General features: G+C 44.5%; 1 protein-coding gene across 7 annotated transcripts in view; it reads right to left on the reverse strand.

Moving 5' to 3' along the window:
• The window catches only part of DAG1 (dystroglycan 1), a 46,877-nt gene that overhangs the window by 11,817 nt on the left and 21,275 nt on the right, over positions 1-13,785 (reverse strand). For 6 of the 7 annotated variants that reach the window (XM_087824740.1, XM_016202875.2, XM_016202871.2 and 3 more), the window contains one exon: positions 3,465-3,861. In XM_087824740.1, coding sequence (XP_087680866.1) covers positions 3,465-3,749 — 285 coding nt within the window. In that variant the 5' untranslated portion in view covers positions 3,750-3,861. Of the gene's footprint in view, positions 1-3,464; positions 3,862-6,467; positions 6,610-13,785 lie in introns of those variants that run through there. The other variant, XM_016202877.2, reaches the window with a different exon arrangement.

A 13,785-nucleotide genomic window follows, 5' to 3' on the forward strand; every position in this document is an offset into this window, starting at 1 on the left:
CAATCACACCATCTAACCTTAGCAGATCTCAGGCAGGTGCTCTGCCCATAAGTCCTCATTAGGCAACTCAGCCATGTCTGAATTGGCTGAAAGACTAACCCTCCCCTGGGAACCCCAAAGGAGACTTAGCCTCTTGCTGCCCCCAACATGGGCTGGCATTTCTCCCTGCACACAGCCAGGTAGGCCTTCACAATCCAAAGCAGATTTGCAGGAGCTGAAGGGGTCGTCATTCCCTCTGCCGGCCCATAAACATTTGATGGGAGTCACACATGCAAACTAACAAAAACCAAGAATTTCAAGTACAGAAATTTACTAAAAAGGTAACATAGGGTTTTGTGGGAAAGCTGCTTTAATCAGAGTGGAGGGAAGGACTCCAAGTTCCCAGGTGATATTCAAGTTGACCCTGAGTATATCCATGCTGATAGAAGAAAGCCAGAGGCCTGGGGTGGGCCCTGAGTTTGGCATGTTTGTGCGACAGAAAGGGGCAACTGTGGCTGGGACATGGTATGCAAAGGGAAAGGGGCTTGATCCTAAGTGCAGCTCAGTAATGGGGGGTTGGGGGTTTTAAGCAGATTTATGTTCTACAGAGATAAAGACATCTCTTGCCTTGGTCTGGAAAACAGACTGAGGGGTTAAGAACAGAGGTAGGGGGCCTGGGAAGAGGTAACTAAGTGGTGGCTTGGATGACGGTAAGAGTGATGGATATGATTTGGAGGTCACCCTGATAAGGTTCCTTGGGACAAAGATCTGAAATTTCCTGACATACACAAAAATATTGGGCAGTCATTAAAAGTTACATTCCCAAAGAATACATAACAACTAAGGGGAAAATAGTCAAGCATAAAAAAAGGTTAAAATATATCCAGTGTGGCCCCAGGTCCGTCTGAGATGTCTGGTAGGCATGTGACATGACATCTCTTGATGAAGACAGAAAATGATGGAGGAGTTTGCTGAGTGGGAGGAACCACAAGAGATTTTCTTTTCCCTTTTCTACAACTTGTATTTATACATCATTATTATAATGAGGGGGGGAAACAACTCCCTTAACATAAAGACTTCAATCCTGTTTCCAGGAAACCAAAGCTCCAGGAATGAGGCCAGGCATTCTGACCAAATTCCCACCCCACACAAGCCTGGGGTTAAGACTGGTGGGGATGAAGAGTCGCACATCTTCATCTGTTTTCCTACAGGCTGATCAGCTACTAAATGCCCTGCTTTACAGATAAATATGCTCAGATAAAATCCTGTTTTCCCAGTAAAATCTCTTTACTCCCCTGGAGAATAAGCCTGTTAAGTGTCTCTCTGCCAGATACAACAAATATCTGGCTCACTGTTTCAATTCAAGGCACCTGTGGTCAGGACTAATCTGTGTAAAACATTCCAGTGGCCACTGGAACAAGGGAAACGACTGCAGGGTTTGGATGTCCAGTAGATCAACTTTACAGTTGAGCAGGAAATGTACCTCCCCCCACCAACTGCCATTCTTCACTAGCACCTGGCTTGCTGGGGTACTATGAAGATTACGTGGAAATCTTCGAACACTCTGCAAACTAGAAAAGAGCTCCGTGGAAGTGATCCAGGATCTTCAGAAGTATGACCACCTTTGAGATCACAAGGCTACCCTGAGGACAAGTGACAGCCTAAGGGGAAGAGGGCCAACCAGGAAAAGGAAGAGAGCACGAGAAGGGTGCAGGTGAGGAGTGGGTCTGCCCAGATTCGCGGGAAAGGGGCACAAGTCCACCTCTTGATGTGGAGAGTGGCATAGAACTTGTGGCCATTTCTAGTCTAGATGCCTGGGGCTGTGGGTCAGAGGGGCAAGTTGGAAAGGACTGACAAGTCTGTATGTGCTTTGACCAACGGCATACAACAAAGTGTTGCTGTGCAAGTTTCCAAGCCAGGCCTTAAGAGACTGGCACCTTCCATTTCCTGTTTCCTGAACTACCTCATGGAACCCAGCTACTATGCTATGAGGAAATCCAAGCAGCCCATGGAAAGGTATGCACAGAAAGGAACTGAGAACCCTGACCAACAACCCAGCTAAGCTCTGTCAACATGCAGTACCAACCAACTTGCCTGCCACGCATGAGCCATCCTGGAAGAGCATCCTCCAGCCCCAGATAAGCCACTCTAGTACCATGTGAAGCAGAGATAAGATTCCTGGGTGAGCTCTGAATCCCTGAATTCCTGGCTACAAAACTGTGAGCAAAACAAATTGGTAGTTTTAAACCACTAAGTTTTGGCGGTTTAAACACACCAATAGGTGGCCAGAACACTATGTGTACGCAGAAGTCTAAATACAATACAGATATAAAAACTACCATAGCAAAATATAGATCTTAAAATACTTTTAGTTCATTTTTAAGCCACAGCTCTAAGGAAAGAATGCTGTAGGTGAGGGGTGAGCGAGCTATGGCTATGAGTCAAATATGGCCTGCCACTACCTGTTTTTGTGCAGCTCAACTAAAAATGGTTTTTGCATTTTCAACTGACTGAAAAAAAAATAAAACAATAATAATATTTCTTAACATGCAAGAATTACATGAAATTCAAATTTCAGTTCCTGTGTCCATAAGTAAGTTTTATTGGAACACAGCCTTGCCCATTCATTTACAGATTGTCTATGGCTACTTTTGCACTAACTGGCAGAGTTAAAGAGTTGTAACAGAAATCAAAAGGCCTGCAAAGCCTAACATACTATCTGGCCCCCCAGGAAAAGTGTGCTGCCCTTTGCTCTAGATGCTCATAGTCTGAGAGGTACACCCCATGCACCCACAGGGCCACGATGCAAACTCACTGACGATCTAGGGAAAATTACAAGGTCCCACAACCCCAGACAAAGGCTCGGTGCTTCTCCACATAGAAGCTTCCTGTTTCACCTGATTTCCACCTGGGTCGGCCAAGATACTCTTCCTATTATTACATGGGTCTCAGGTTCCCTAGTTCTCTGAATTGCTTCACCATAAAAAGATATGGGGCAAGGCTAAAGTTTGGGTACTAATTTTGGTTTTTAAGTAGCCAAATACATTAGTAAACATAGAATGCCAAATTAGAGCAAAACTCCTATATTATTTATACCTTATTTTTTTTAAATAGGTCAAAGCATTTAAAAGTTCTGTATTTCTTGGGTGTAATCCCATGGTTAATGAAAGACCTTTTCCTATACACTGACCTTTTTCCATCAAATCCCTAACTCGATGAACAAGAGATCTTCAAGAGTATATATGTAAAGGCTTTTTAATGGTGACACCCTCAAAATGGAAGAAAAAAGGTTTAAGATGCTATGATGAGATATGTGGGGACCCTCTTGTGAACATCAGTGGCTGCCCCCCTCTTAAGGGACACTTAGAAGGTTCTGGAAAAACTGAGCTCAGAATAGCTACAGCGTAGAATAGAAAAACTAAAACCTAAAACTAAAATGAAAGATGATTAAGTCTTTCTCATTTACTCTTTACATCCAGCCTCACCTTGATGACTTCTCCACTGGAAGCAATTAAATCTGTTGGAATGGTCACTCGAAATGAGCGCCCGACGACAGCTGTGCCATCAGGAATGCCAACCACTGTGGGAACAGCCTCGGGGAGGTCTGAGAGCACTGAGTGCATGGACGCCTCAAGCTGGTTCTCCCAGTCCCTGATGGCCTCCGAAGGTTCACTTGGCCAGTGGGACTGAGTCACGGCCACGTACAGCAGAAGGAGAAAGGTCCTCCCCCAAATGGGGAGCAGCAGCGAAAGGCCCACAGACATCCTCATCCGGGTGAGTCTGCTTGAGCCGCTAGTCTCACGATGAAAGGAAGCAAGCGAGAGGTCCCAGAGCTGGGTTTTCACCCTCTGCACACCTGCTCCATCCCAGAGCGCTCAGAGCCTGAAAAAGAAGAGGAGCTCTCTTAGACTTCAGCAATCCCCGTGATTTCAAAGTTGTACACAGGCAGTTTTTACCCCATAAGCGTTTCTGCCAAAAATATCTATCCCGAGTTGGATCAAGTCTCATCATGTGCTGTCCAGTACAGGGCCACCAGCTACATGTGGCTACTGAGCACTGGAAATGTGGCTGGCCCACTAAATGTAAAATACACACTGAATTTTTAAAACTTCATATAAAAAAGGAATGTAAAATATCTCAATACTTTTTAAGTATTCATTACATATTGAAACAATATTTTGGACATAAATATATTAAGTAATAAATATTAATACATGGTATATAATAAACTTATTAAATATATTATTAAAGTTAATTCCAATTTCTCATTTTCATTCATTTTTATGTGACATGTGGCTCACATTGTATTTCTCTTGGGCAGTGCTGCTCCAGACCTAACTTCCACTTTACAGGAAATACAGGAGTCATGAAGACACGATCAGACAAATCTAGAATGTGGGACCTTCTGCAAGGTAACTGGCTTGGTGTGTCCAAATGCTGCTACCTCTAAACACTAGGGGACTGTTCTAGATTTACAGATCACAACCAGGTGCAGTGTATGCATCTTGACTAGATCCTGGATTTACTTCAAAAACAAAAACCAAAAGAGCACACAAGTCTAGCTCTCAAAGTGGTAACTGGGGAATTTTGCATGTGGGCTGGAGATAAGATTTGTTAATTTTCCTAGGTGAGATGATAAAGTTTAAAGTACTTAGGAATAAAATATCAAAAATCTCTGTAACTCACTCTGAAATAGTCCAAGCGGAAAAAAGTGTGTGTGTATATATAGAGATTAAAGCATTGTAGCAAATACAACAATTATTAAGTCTTTTAAAAATACTTTTGAAAAGACTAAAAAACCCACAGAGACACACAACAAATGCTCACTCCTCATACCCCAAGCACTAGTCACAGGACTCATTTATTAAACATGTATTTGCAAACTCAGTGCCAGTGAAAAACACTTATTTGGCCTTTCTTGTCCCCCATACTCAGTACCCTGCACATTGCCCCTCTCCCCCATGCCGGCTGCAGGAAGCTCATGACACCTGCTTTAAGGCTGTCAGCCACTGAAGCGTCGTGGGACTTGCTGTGTGCCCACAGGCGACCACAGCCACAGCTATTCTGGAAAAGGGTTAAGCCCTGTCCTGAGCTAAGCTGTCAAGGGACCACGTGATATGTTTTTTGACCTGGGTAATGCAAAGTAAATAAAATTGCTAAAGAAAACAAGACCACTGACATGAGCAGTATACTCTAAAGTCAATGCACATCCAAGCCAATTCCAGCAGGATTTTTTTGGGGGGTACTGATTTTGCTATTCCAGTTCTTATTTTTGTTTTTGAGCTAAAATTCATGAGACAGAGCCAAACCCCAAGAAAATAAAACAATTTTGGAGGTTAGGCATCCTAGCATACCAAAGACTTATCCTAAAGCTAGTGTGCTTAAGGCAGTGTCTCATGGAGAGAGTAGCCAGTTGACTGTGGAACCAGAGGGAGAGCCCAAAACCAGCTTTGCAATGGAGCTGTTCTTTTTTTTTCTTCCCCTCCCTCCCTCCCTTCCCTCCTTCCTTGCAACGGAGCTGTTCTAAGGTGCAGAAACAAGTGGCCATCTATGCAGAAAAGCAAACGCAATTAGGTTCCTTCCCCAGTTTTCCATCACAAATGAGATAAACCCCAGGTGGATTAGATGCACAAATGTAAAAAGCAGAATTAAAAAAATTTTTAGAATATAGTTGAATTTTTAGAATATAGTCAGGAGAAGGAAGAATTTCATTTAAAAAGACATTAAAAAAACACGAAACATGAAAAAAAGACAACTGAACTTCCAGTTCCATGAAAATGGAATAGATATATTTTTCCCTGGCTTCCCACTAAATACAATGAAAACTCCTAGACATTATATGTAAAGTAAACATGAGATTTTTAAAAAGTCAAGAGAAGAAGGCAGACCAGCTGGGGACCCCAGGACTCAAGGAAAGATGGTGGTGAACCCCCTGGGTTTTCTTTTTGACTCCTATATCCCAGAACTGGAGCTGAAGAAACTGGCAACCCAGAAATGCAAAGAGATGAGACAAAAAGGTTGCAACAAAAGTCTGCTCTCTTTAGCCAAAGGAGCAGGCAGGGGGTAGCCTAGCAAGACAGAAAGCATTAGATAATAATAGCTCTATTCTAGCCAAACACCACAGAAAAAAAACTGGGGCCCCACTCCTACCCGCACCAGCAAAGGCCAAGTGGGAAAGCTGGACTGCACCCTCATGGGCACCCTGACATCCGGAGTCAGTGTCAGAGGCCAAGCAGGAAGCTGGGCCTTCTATCCCACTGGCCAGGAGCAGTGCGATGCCCTCACCCTCCTCCTCCAGCCCCTCAGTGTCAATGGAACCTGGATTTCTAGGCCCAGCCAAGCAGTAACAAGGAGCCTCTCCCCCTCCCTGCTAGGATGGGATCAGAGGACCAGTGAAGGGTCGGAATTTTTACCATTGCTCGGTGGTAGCAAGGCCTAGAGAACTAAAATTTCCACCCCTGCCCAGCAGTAACAAGGACTTCACCCACCTTCAGGGGTCAACGAAGGCTGAGTGGGGAATATGGACTTCTACCTCCACTTCCAAGTAATCAGGCAGCATCTCCCCTACCCTTCCCCTGCCAGAGAAGTATCAGAAAAAGCCAGCTAAAACAGAATCTAGAGTTTCAGAACAAAATACAAAAATTGTCACATTTCAATTTTAAAAATCACTCATCATATCAAGAACCAGGAAGGTCTCAAACTGAATGGGGGGGGGGGGGGAGGCAATCAATAGATGACAACACCAAGATGACAAAGATAGGTAGAAAGTAAAAAGATAGAAAAAGACATATCACACAAATATTAATTAAAGGAAAGCAAGAATGGTTATATTAATATCAGATAAAGTAGACTTCAGAGCAAAGAAATTATCAGAGACAGAAAAGGGCAATCATATAATGACAAAAGGGTCAATCCACCAAGAAGAAGAATCCTCAATGTATATGCACCAAACAACAGAGTTACAAAATATGTAAAGTAAAAACTGATAGAACTGAAAGAAAAAAATTTTAAATCCACAATTCTAGCTGAAAACTTCAATACCATTCTCTCAACAATTGACAGAACTGGAATAAACATCAGCCAGGAAACAAAAGAAGTCAAAAATGCCATCCATCAGCAACATCTACCAGGCTTCACCGCGCACCCCATCTGACGATGGAGCACACATCTTTTCAAATGGACCGAGACAGACCTTATCTAGAGCCATGAAACAAACCTCAGCAAATTTAAAGGAGCTAAAATAATACTGAATGTGTTCTCCAACCACAATGGAATCAAATCAGAAATCACTGACTAAAGGAAAACAGGAAACTCTCCAAACACTTGAAAACTATACAACATACTTCTAAATAATCCCTGGATCAGAGAAGAAGTCTCAAGGGAAATAAAAAATTACACTGAACTGACTAAAGATAAAAATACATTTATGGAACACAACTAAAGCAGTGCTTAGAGGTGAATTTATAGAACTGAATCAACTAGAAAAAAAGGAAAAGTCTCAAGCCCTGGCTGGTGTGGCTCAGCTGGTTGGAGCACCGTCCTGTGCACCGAAGGGTCAAGGGTTCAATTCCCAGTCAGGGCACATACTCAGGTTGCGGGTATGATCCTCCGTTGGGGTGTATAGGGGAGGCAACCAATTGACGTCTGTCTGTCTGACTGTCTCTCTCTCTCTCTCCTCTCTCCTTTCCACTCTCTCTAAAAATCAATGGGAAAAAATATCCCCAGGTGAGGATTGGGAGAAAAAAAAAGGGGGGGATCAGAGCAAAAGGGAAGTAGATAAGACTAGTGCAGGGCAATGTGAGGGGTCCTCATGGTGATGAACACGCTCTGTATTTTGACCGCATCAATGTCAATATCCTGGTTGATACTGAACTACAGTTTTATAAGATGTAACCATGGGGGCAAACTGGGTAAAGGGTCCACAGGATCTCTCTGTGTTATTTTTAACAACTGCATGTGAATCCACAATTATCTCATTTTTTCTAAATCTTAAAAAAAAAAGATAAATTTGAAATATTTTTTTAAAAGGAGACCTTTTTAAAAAAAATTATCTTTATTGATTTCAGGGGAGGGGGGGAGAGAGGGGGAGAGAGGGGGAGAGAGAGAGAGAGAGAGAGAGAGGAGCATCAATGATGTGGAGTCTTCATTGATCGGCTGCCTCCAACTGGGGATCGAGCCCGCAACCCGGGCATGTGCCCTGACCGGGAATCGAACCTCGATCTCCTGGATCCTAGGTTGATGCTCAACTGCTGAGCCACGCCCGGCCGGGCTGAATTAAAATTTTCAATATCTGTATAATAAAGGGCACCACAGAGAAAGTAAAAAGGACCAACCACAGCCTGGAAGAGAGCTTTTCCAAAGCATATAATAGCTAAGGTTTTTCTTCTCTTTTCTGTGTTTCTTTTTACATCTCCCAGTTTAACTGTCTGTGCTTTTTACCCCTTTTATAGCTTATTTTACAGTACAATCTAGGTCTTTTGTCTTAGTCTAGTATTGTAAATTGTAACTTTAGAGTTTTCTTTGCTGTTGCTTAATGTTTCCTTTAAATGGCCTTTCCTTTCTCATACTTTAAACTCTCATTTAGTAAATGGCTCAGCGCAACCAACATCCTGCAAGACTGGTTGGAAGGTGGTAACTGTGGAAGGGCAGGGACACATCTGTTGCCATCACTGATGCAGGACAGTGCCAGGCGCACACCTAATGAATGAATGGGGAGGATACAGGGCCTTTTTTTTAGCTTCTTCCTATGTCCTTACTCTTTAGTTTACTTACTTTTCTACTTAAGACATCCAGTTGGTCTTTCACTTTTTAACTGATTCTCCATTTTAAAATTCTCCGCTCATTTGAAAACAGCAACAGTATGAGGCACACCCTGCCACCAAAACATAAGCTCAGTCTACTATCTGCGGACACATGACGACACAGGGTATCTGTTTCATGACTAAGTGCTCTGCATTTAGCAAGCGGGCGATGTCCCAGGCACAACTCCAACTGCTATGTGTTGGTTTTCCATGCTCTGGGGAGAAAAGATCTTTATGCAACTTGGCAAAAAGCAGCCTGTGTCTTTCTGATGCTGGCTTTCTATAAGCAAGGGTCATGTCTCCCTGTGCCAGGAACTTGGCAGGCTGCACCCACATACCCATATTAGGACATCCCTCTGCAAGGGCTTTATACACACTCATGCACTTGGTCACTCAGAGAAGGAGGTGCAGCAGGAATCCTCCTCCTCATTTTTCAGGGCCCAAGGCCCAGAGAGAGGGAGTATACTCCACGATGGCCACACAGAACCCATGCGCAGAATATGGGGAGAGAAGGTGCTCAGGGACCAGAGAAAGACTGTGGCCAGAGTCCACCAGTCTTCCTGACACAGCCACTCATTTTAACACTGCACACACACACTTACACTGTAGCCTCTGCAACACTGGGAAGTGCTCGGGTCAGCCCCACAATGTGTCAGCTGAACTCACTACTGTCCTGTTGATGAAAACTGCTGAGGCACCCCTACTGAGACATGGACATTGGTGGTAGGAATGAGCAATTCATTTATCTGTGCCAGTACCCAGTGCAGTGCCCGCCAATGAATCTAAACTCAGCCCTGCCCCAGACCCCAGTGAAATCCAACTCTGTGAAAAGGGACTTTTCCCAGAGCTTTGTGAAGCCCCTGGCTCTCTGAACACATGCTCAATAGCAATGGCATACGGTGTAAAAATGGGCACAGCTGCCAGGAAGCAATTCCATCCCTCAGTCCCAGACAGTCCACCTCAGGGGGCAGGGAAACCTTAAAAGTGTCAGAACCTGCAAAGCTCAGACACATCACAGCCCTGTGGGTCACTGCTGTCCTAGAGCCAACACTCAGGCTGCCCCTCTCCCTCTTCTCTTGGTAAAAACCTGCACTCCTGCCCCAAGAGCCACCAGCACCAGGAATGAGCCCTAGATATCATCCCACCCCTCCTTGGGCCAGGCATACATGCAGCACCTAAGAGCACCACTGAGGCAGCACCTCCACAGATCGCTGGCCTGGAGTAGAGGAAAACTAGCTGAATACCTCCACCAGGCTCCAGGGAGCTTTTCAATGATGAAAAAAGCCTGGGTTCTGGGAGGCGCCAGGGAGTCCAGACCCTGAGGCTCACTTCAGGGAGACACCCTCACCCAGAGAGAGGAACCACAGCTAGTTGGGGGTGGAGCCAGCAACCCTCTACATCTGCCGGTGGCCATGCCCATGCTTCCTTTCTCCAACATTGGGGGCTCTCCAGTGATGGGCAGAAGTAAAGAATCAGGTTTCCAGCAGTGCCTAAAAGGTGATATCCTTTGTAAACAACAATACATCAAATCTGCCCTGGAGGCAGGTGTATTTAAAGTTTACTAGATCAATCAGCAAGGACACAACTACAGTATCAAAAGCATTACACAGTGACAGGCAGGACCCCAAGCATCTGAGGCAGACAGAGTTCAGGACAACATCCTCCTGTCACCAACACTAATACCTAGCCAGCTACACGTGACTGAAGCACATGCCTTGCATGAGAAGGGGCTGGATATATGCCCAGGAGGCACAGGCCTTGTGACCCTCCTCTGCCCAGAAAGCCTTGGGTGCCTGGGAATTGGAAGGAGAGTCCTCAGAATCCTAGCCCCAGGAGAGCAGCAGCTCTGGGGGAAGGGGGTCAGGCTGCCTCCCAGAGCTAATGGGTGCCCATCCACAAAGAAGGCTCAATGAGTGCTTTTCCACTTAACAGATTCAAGGAACAAATGCATCCGTGGCAGCAACTCAATTCAAAGTAAACACTGTTTCCTCACAGACAGAAAAACCAGAGAATAAAGCTTGAAGATACCGTGACTAAAACTCTGAAAGAACAGCTCCCTACTCGCTTTACTTCTTTAAGAAGGAAAAGTGAGATTCAACCCATTTTTAACCACATAAAATGAGGCAGAGGCAGCTCCCCCCACCACTCCCAGGAACTCCCCCTCTTCAATAGCTGTTATCTAAAAATAGCACTTAAACTGTCAAACTGCTACCATTTGCCAGGGTGATTAAAACTTTTAAGAAAAATGAGATTTCCTTTTTTAAAACCAAACTAAGATGATAAAATTCCATGTCCCTGTTTTAAATGGTTTTGGAAACATCAAAAGCAAAAACTTAACTGAAACAACCACTTTAAGTTCCATCTAGCAAAAAGGCTTTTGTCAAGACACTCAGAAGTTAAACATTAACTGTCAGCCTAACATTAATATAAAAATTCTGGAGGGTTAACCAATTTAAATCTGGTGGCCAACAGGATGTACTCAACACAATGGAAAACAATAGTGTGAAGTCATTGTTTATCTGGGCTCCAAAAACTAAAAAGACAGGCAGATTCCTCAGCTTTAGTTAAAGGCAGGCCGCTTTCATTCCTTGGCATCAGAGGAGGGAGGTGCTGAACCAAGTCACTGGTGAAGACTCAAGGTGTCACCCTAAAGTCACTCAGCTCAAGTGGTTTCCGTGACGTGAGGCAAGTTCCTGCCTGGTCTGTACGCTGTGGGAATACCACCAGAGGTGTAGGGGCCAGCCCCTTGAAGACACATCAGGAAGCTGAGCAACCCAGCAACAGAGTCCAGGGTCAAATACATAGCAAGAGATTCAAGTCAAAATACGTGGGAGAAAAAAATTACCACCTCTGAGAAGCAAGCGCAACAGTCTATCAAATAGAAAAGCTACTGTGAACAGCTCCTCACTTGGAAACTACTGCAAATTCTCACTATCGCAGACACCAAACGCAGAGGTACAGGAAGGGCAATGGTTTCTGCTGATGGCGGTTTGGTTTTTCAACAAAGGCAGGAAGGAAGCAGAGGTTTAATACCTGGGTACAAACTCACTCAGGTGCAACGCGTCCTAGAGGAGGGGAAGAAAGACCAGGTTCAAAACCCAGGCTGAATGGCCATTCTCCACTGGACCGTGGGTTTCAACCTGGGTAGATTTTTAACATCTTACGTGACAAAAGCTCACTGAAAAGCAGTTCCTTCCATACGCCACTGAACTCCATACACTGCTGTTAAACATTACCACTGAACTGCACAATTAAATATGGTTAAGATGGTAAATTTTATGTTACATACTTTCTACCACAACTTTTAAAATGTCTACAGTTAAGATGGTAAATTTTATATTACATATTTTATCACAATTATAAATATGTTTTTTTAAAAACATGACTCAGAGTCACACCAATTAGAAAAAACACCTATGCGGCTTGGGTCCAATCTTTTAAAGGGCAAACTGAGACCAAAGACAAGGCCCAGGCCCAACCGTCCATCTGGCTGCAGTAGCTGGACTCGGGGGGCTGGAGGGGGGAGTGAAGGTGGAGGAAGGAGTAAGTGCAAGAGGTGGGCGGCCAGACTCATCAGAATCCAAGTGGGAATGAATTACCACATCCGAGTACCCATGTGGCACCCAAGAACCCAATTAAAGCAAATTACAATTATCTAAGGCAGCCCACAATAATTAACACTTCAGTGCATATTTACTGACTCCCTACCCTGTGCTAGGTGTGAAGCTTCATCTGCGATGCATGCAGGCTTCCCAAATTTCATACAAAAATATTCAGTTAAGAGTTACATACATGACTAAGTCATAAAACACAAGCAGTCATAAACTAAGTAATTTTGTATTATAAACAGGCGTTTTCCAAGTAGGCACTTACAGGAAACTAAAGTTGCCTTCTGACTCCCCAGACTTCCCTGGCTACCCAGACACCACCTCATCTCAGTACAAAGGCAGAGTGGGGCTACACTGTGAGGGCAGGGTGGTCACTGTCTGTCCTGGTCAAGGCAAGATGCCGGGGGACGGGGGGGGGGACGGGGACGACGACACCAGGTCCACTGTAGGGGTCTCTCCCCCAGTAGATGCCTAGCGCCAAGCAGGCAAGCAGCCATCAGAGTACAGGGAAATAAAAGGTTTCCACTAAATCCAAGAAGTGATTCATTCACCGAGCACAAAAGCAATAATCACTTGATTTCACACTTTGAAGTTAAAAGCTAGACTTTCTGATATATTTTCCATTATACTACAAAAGATTAAAAGTAACTGCTGTAGCTCAAAACTAATATACTAATCTGACTTCAATGAATTATGTTTAGAAAAAGTGTGCTGACTGCTGGCCTTCCTGACCTAACTGGCTAATCAGACTCCAAAATAGGAGTGAGATGAAATGCCAGGTGGCCCCAGTCACAGCAGCTCCCTACTCAGGTCCCCTTACTGCAGCCCTTGGCCCAGCCAGCAGCCTCACAATATAGGCCTCAGAAGCCAAACAGGGGTGTCTGGCCTGGTGACTGTGAGTTCTTGCATCTTTACTGTAAAGCACTGAGTGTTTTTCTAGGCAAATGCTTCAAACGTCTGTGTTTAAAGTTCTGCCCAGATTTTGGCCACATTCTTGGTTGGGGCCACATTCTTAAGGTTCAACCATCAGGAACATCTCAACCATGCTAGAAATTTACAGATCAACAAAGCTTGTTTTAAAAAGGACAAGACATAACTAGCATCCACTCCCTTTGCTCAGACTTTTTTGTTAGCAGAATTCCTTCCCTCCTACATAGGGCTCTGTCTAATTGGCCCTTCCACCTACCTCAGCCTCACCACAGCTACAAAACCTAAATAATCACAAACTTCCCTGGTAGGTTTTAGCAGTATGCTTTCAAAGGCTGGAACAAACAGTCTGGAGATGGCCATGCAGAGCCAGGGCCACCCTACGACCAGGCAATAAAGCAGTGGGCAAGGCCAATGCTGAGCAGGACGGAGGCGCCTGCCATGCCTGACCTCAGGCTTGCCTCAAGTGA

The sequence above is a fragment of the Miniopterus natalensis genome, chromosome 15 (assembly GCF_054644295.1).
Source record: "Miniopterus natalensis isolate mMinNat1 chromosome 15, mMinNat1.hap1, whole genome shotgun sequence".
NCBI classification, from domain to species: domain Eukaryota; kingdom Metazoa; phylum Chordata; class Mammalia; order Chiroptera; family Miniopteridae; genus Miniopterus; species Miniopterus natalensis.